The following is a 5,628-nucleotide window of genomic DNA, read 5'->3' on the forward strand; positions in this document are numbered from 1 at the left end:
AATTGCGTTCACACGGCTTTACCTGTCGAGACACATATGCAATCATCTTGTCATCTTGCATGAATACACAACCCAAACCACTAAAAGCAGTATCACTGAATACTACAAATTCATTTCCCAATTCAGGTAGATTCAAAATCAATGTTCCCTCCAACTTCGTTTTCAGTTTCTAAAAACTCTCCTGGCACTGGTCATTCCACACAAATGGCACGTTCTTCTGTAGGAGTTTCGTCATACGCAATGCTATTTTGGAGGATTCGCTTACAAATCTTTTATAATAACCAGCTAAACCCAAAAAACTTTGAACTTCTATCACATTTCTCAACGATTTCTATTACAAAATAGCTTCAATTTTCTTGGAATCTACATGAACCTCCTTGATTGATATAACATGACCCAGAAATACAATGATCATCGGATCCGAATAAATGATGTTACATTACGTTGTCAAAGCAACTCAGGCTATCTCATTATATAATCATAAAATTTAAATCATAATTATCATTCAAACCAATTTAATCATCAATCATACTCGCAATTATTCAATTGTAATGTCTAAGTTTCAAATTCATCATTATACGAAGTTAAGAAAAGTCAAATTTAGAGTTAGGAATTCAAATCCAAACTCAACTATCAAATCTCAGTGTTATGTCTTGAGATAAGGGACTTCTTATCTAGGATAAAGACATCTATTAGAAAAAAATATATATAACACTACACAAGACAACAAAAATGCACAAAAGCATTACAAGAACATACACTCTTAAAAGAAAAACATAAAAAAGCTTTAAAGGTAAGACAACAAAACATACTTTCACTTTAATTTTTCAAAATTTATTTTTTTTAATTTTCAATCTATCACATTTTCTCAACAATTTCTCATTTTCCTTCAATTTCTTGAAGCTCAACTTTAATTGTGTTTGAAAGGTTGTTATTATTATAATAAAATTAATGTTTTTTTTTAATTTAAACTCATTATAAATTTTTATCATTTGTTCTTTTTGATATAATACCTAAAACTACTCATAAACTCTCCTCAATCCTTAAATAGGAGTATAACCCACTTCAACACATTCGAACTCACGTCCTCCTACATTAGCAACAATATTGATATGAATCGAACTAATACTCATTAGACATAAAAATAATATTTTTAATTTATTATGAAATAAAGGATTGAAAACTTCCCTTTCTAATGAAGTTCTATGGTTTATTTAGCTTTTTTTTTTAAATCTATTTTCTTAGTCATGGAAAATGTCAGAAAACAAAATGCCCCCTTGCACGTGAGGACTGAAGAACTTGCTCAGAATTAGAGTTTGTTTACATTATAATAAATATAGCAAAATTTTAATAGTTCATCTTCTTTTAAGTACACAGTTGCTCACCTCAATCTAGATTGTGTAAGAAAAACACCAGGAAAAAGAACAAAATAGATTACAAGCCATTCTTTTCGAGAGTGGAAAGTATGTAAAAATTTTTACAGTTTACTAGAACTATTGCCTCTTAAAAAGTGCAACTGGATTCGACTCGATTTCCCTCAAACTTTGAACAATATCATCAATGTTCCTTGATAGGTGATTAGAATGCTCTTCCATTTCTCTTAATACCATGTCAAGCTGCTCTTGAATTGCTGCAGAACGCTTTCGTTCCCGTTGTAACTCAGCCGTCAATTCTCGAATCTTTACATCTTTCTCATCCTATTGGGTTGTGTATGGGAGAGAGATGAGAAACAAGAGTGGCACGGTTATTTTTCCACAATGGCAAAAAGAAATCAAACATTGAAACAACTTTAAAACAAGGAGATTACCATGACCATTTTCCAAGTCTGAAGTTCTAGCTTTTGTACATAAAGGGACAAAGATATTTGAAATGAATACATAGTAACTCAATCAGCAAAAGATTAGCATATCAATCAAATAATTAATCAGACTAATAAAACAGGTTTTGCATGTTAAGACTCAGTCAGAAGCAGTAGAAGCTGAATTTCCAGCTTTGTTTGATTTGAGGAACACATATTAGAGATACAATTTTATGAACATACCAAGTGGCTTCAAGGTATGAGCAACAGCCTGAGGTCAGGTTTGGGTGAACAAATATGGCAAACAACTGGAGGGGATCCAGTCTGAACTCTCAAGCAGGTGGTTCAACACTAGCATCTTACCCACTCAGCCCATTTGATTAAAGGAAGCTTACAGACTGCATGGGGTTGCACAACTTCAGCCTGAATCTTAACTATAAGTCTCACTCAGGAGTCGTAACCAATCAAATATTAATTAATATAACAAAATTTTCAGAAACACAATTTCACCCATTATAAATCAAGGGTTGTACCATACTTTTTAGTCACATAGCTACCAGTTTAAGGAATATCTAGCTTCACACATCTACCTCCATCGTTTAGTGCTTTGAAAAATCTTTCTTGCTCTGGACATTGCAACAATATCTTTAGGTCAGTCATCAAAAGCTAGTTCTGTTGTTGAGATCATAATTATCTGTGAAACCACAGAAAACTTTTGCTTATGGAAATGAGCTCCGAACTATTCCGTGATCAATCTGCATATTTTCCTTTATGAGCCTACCCATGAAGGAACTTTTCTCTATGCCAACTTCACTCGAACGCAAGGTGACCCAATTTGGAAGGCCTAAGAACAACCAGAGTCGTACTCTTCAAACTTTATAGAGACAGTGAAAGACCATTTACTAATGCTCCAAAGCTCAAATCAGGACTACGATTGAATATAGCTCCTTCTTACTTGGAAGAATGCATACTTTCTTCTAACTCGTACTTAGTTGTTCTATTTGTAAGAACTAAGAAGTCATTGCCTGTTTGAATTCTTGTAACTTAAATTATCAAATATGAATTCTTGTACTAATTCTTTAAAGGCATGGGATCATATTCAACCAACTTATGTAATTAATCTTTAAATACTTTTCGCCGATTCTAGAATTGAGCCATAAACTGTACTCGAGACTTTGCAAACCTTAAACTCCTCCAATAGACTGCAACACATTAGCAGTCACCATATTACGGTTCAATTTCAGACTGCTATAAAAACCCACAGATTCTTAAGTTAACTAAGTAGCTATAAATTTATATAAATCAGTTAAATTCATTTAGAGAATCCACTTCTTATAAAGGCAAATCATAGGGAGGGAAAGAAATTACCGGCGTTTGCGACAAAAGCATGCTTCGGCGACCATTGACGGGAATAGGAACCAGCTGATGATTATGTTCCTTAACAAACCTGGAAACAACCCATTTCCCTGTCTTTTCTTTCTTTACCACAATCATGGCTTTACACCCTTCTCTGGTAATCGCTCTAGGCTTTCGATTTTCACTTCTACGAGGCCTTAGCTTCCGGAACCCTTCTTTGTTACAGACCAGTCGACGCCAAACCACTTTGCCGTCACGCATTGAGCGGCGAAACGCATCCACGCGCATGATGAATCCCACACGAGTGGCGTAGGCGTCGTAGAACACTTTGGCTGCTTCTTCCGATTCGAATTCCTTCCCGACATACGGTTCCTCATCGGAAGTTCCTTCAACGGAAACAAACTCTTTTCCGTCTGAATTTTGTATTGGTTCAGCTTCGGGTTCTTCCATGGAAGCATTTTCACCCACTGATAAAGTTGTTGTTGTTTTTTTTTTTAAAGAAAAAAAGAAATTATAAACTGTTAATCAAACTTCTTGATTCAGTTTTTATTAGGTTCTTTAAATTTGAAATATATGTAATATATATAAAGAAAAAAAAAGGAAGGACTTACTAGATTGAAGATCCAAGTTGGAATCCAGTGAAGAGCAGGGCATGGCGTAGTAGGAGGAGGAGAATTTTGGGTTTAAATTTATAAGCAGAAACGATCAGCTTTGGTGCGGAGCGAGGGGATCGAGATGGAAGCCTTCTATTCACAATAGATTTCCATGTGTGCAGTTAGGGGTAGAGAAATAACCCACCAAATCCAAAATAAAACCCAATCAGTTTACAAAATATAAATTTGAATTGAATTTTTTTATTTATTATATAATTAATTCTATATTTTATATGATATCAAAATAAATATTTTATATTTAAAATAGTAAAAGTAATTTTAAAAAATTTTAAAAACTATTGTTTTTAGAAACATTTATAAAAAATTAAAAAATTTTGTTAAATAATATTAAAAAAATCATAAAACTAAGTTTATTTTATTAAAATAAATTTTAAAAATTAAATCAAACTATAATTGTCCGTTCAAAAGATCTAAAAATCCTAATCAAAACCAGATATCACCTTATGTGTAATAAAATTCCGCCATATTTTAATATTGTTTTTATTTTATGGAAAATTATTTAGAGAGAATTTTGTGGTAAATTATTTTTCCTTAGAAAAAAGTTTGGTAAATCAAAAAAAACTTAGGACTCCATAGAAAACAAGCTAATTAACTTCTTTAAATCGTTTTCTCCAGAAGAGCCTTTATAAAATTTAAATTTTATATAGCTTTAAAAATTTTTATATAAAAATTAATTTATAATTTTAATATTATTAAACATATATATTTATATAATTTATTATTTTAATAAATTATTTAATATTATAATTTTATTTTACAAACAAATTTTAACATTAATACTTATTTTTAATTTTAAATTGTATTTTTAAAATTTTATTGAAAATACTTGTATTATTACAATTTATAAATATTTAATAATAAATACTTTATGGAATAAGATTTGAATATTTTAATAATATAAATATGAATATTTATTTAAATCATGTTTAACTTCATTTATCTCTTAAAATTAAGCACTTGTTATTATTAAGTTTATATAAGATATTAATTCATATAAATAAATTTTGATTGTCAATATAATATTTTATAACAAATATAATTTATGTTGAATTTATTTATCTAAAAAAATATTTAAAAATTTATTCTTAAAAAGATTAACAAATAACGAAAAATATTTTTTGTAAAATCATCCAAGCACTAACCGTGTAGGTGCCTTCTCTAGTAAGAAATCATAAATAAAATTTCAACATTAAAATCAAATTAATGACATTCACAATTTATCAAATTCATCATCCAATCAAGTAGGAGATGTAATGACCCAAAATTCACGGGCGTTGGAAAAGTACATTATCGGGCCTCCGTCTTAATAAACTAAGTCATAAATAATTATTAGAAGTAATTATGAGTTTAGCTGAGTGCTTAATTAGGTATTAATTAGGTGAATTTAGTCTAACTAAGAATAATTAGGAAAAAGGATTAAATAGAGTAAAGGGTAAAAGTTTACTTACAGATTAAAAGAAAGTATAAAGGGACCAAAATGGCAATTAAGCCATACTTGGAATATGAGGTGGCAAACATTAAAACAAAAATATAAGATTTTTGTTAAGTTATAAATTATAAATATATTATTTTAGTTATAAATTATATTAAATTAATTCAAAATAACTATATTATAAGATTTTTATATGATAAATAAGTTATGATTTTGACAAATGGATGGTGATAAAATAATAAATGTGTAATTAAAATATGTATATATTTGTAGTTTATAGATTTAATTTACTTATTAATTAAGCATAAGATATTTATTATTTATTATTTATTATTATTAAATTAAAAGATATTTAATAATTAAATAAT

The 5,628-nt window shown here is 29.4% G+C and overlaps 1 protein-coding gene across 2 annotated transcripts; it reads right to left on the reverse strand.

Moving 5' to 3' along the window:
- Positions 1-1,260: 1,260 nt before the first annotated feature.
- LOC107954658 (protein FAR1-RELATED SEQUENCE 12) lies at positions 1,261-3,989 on the reverse strand. 2 transcript variants are annotated; one of them, XM_016890283.2, is made up of 4 exons: positions 3,766-3,957; positions 3,167-3,621; positions 1,808-1,837; positions 1,261-1,697 (listed from the first exon to the last, which is right to left on the reverse strand). In XM_016890283.2, the coding sequence occupies exons 1-4, from the start codon at positions 3,806-3,808 to the stop codon at positions 1,494-1,496; spliced, it is 732 nt and encodes a 243-aa protein (XP_016745772.2). In that variant the 5' UTR covers positions 3,809-3,957; the 3' UTR covers positions 1,261-1,493. The 2 variants fall into 2 exon arrangements, with proteins under 2 accessions (XP_016745772.2, XP_016745773.2); XM_016890284.2 differs by lacking the exon at positions 1,808-1,837 and having other exon boundaries at positions 3,766-3,989.
- Between the last annotated feature and the right edge of the window lie 1,639 nt (positions 3,990-5,628).

This window comes from Gossypium hirsutum, chromosome D07 (assembly GCF_007990345.1).
Source record: "Gossypium hirsutum isolate 1008001.06 chromosome D07, Gossypium_hirsutum_v2.1, whole genome shotgun sequence".
Taxonomy (NCBI): domain Eukaryota; kingdom Viridiplantae; phylum Streptophyta; class Magnoliopsida; order Malvales; family Malvaceae; genus Gossypium; species Gossypium hirsutum.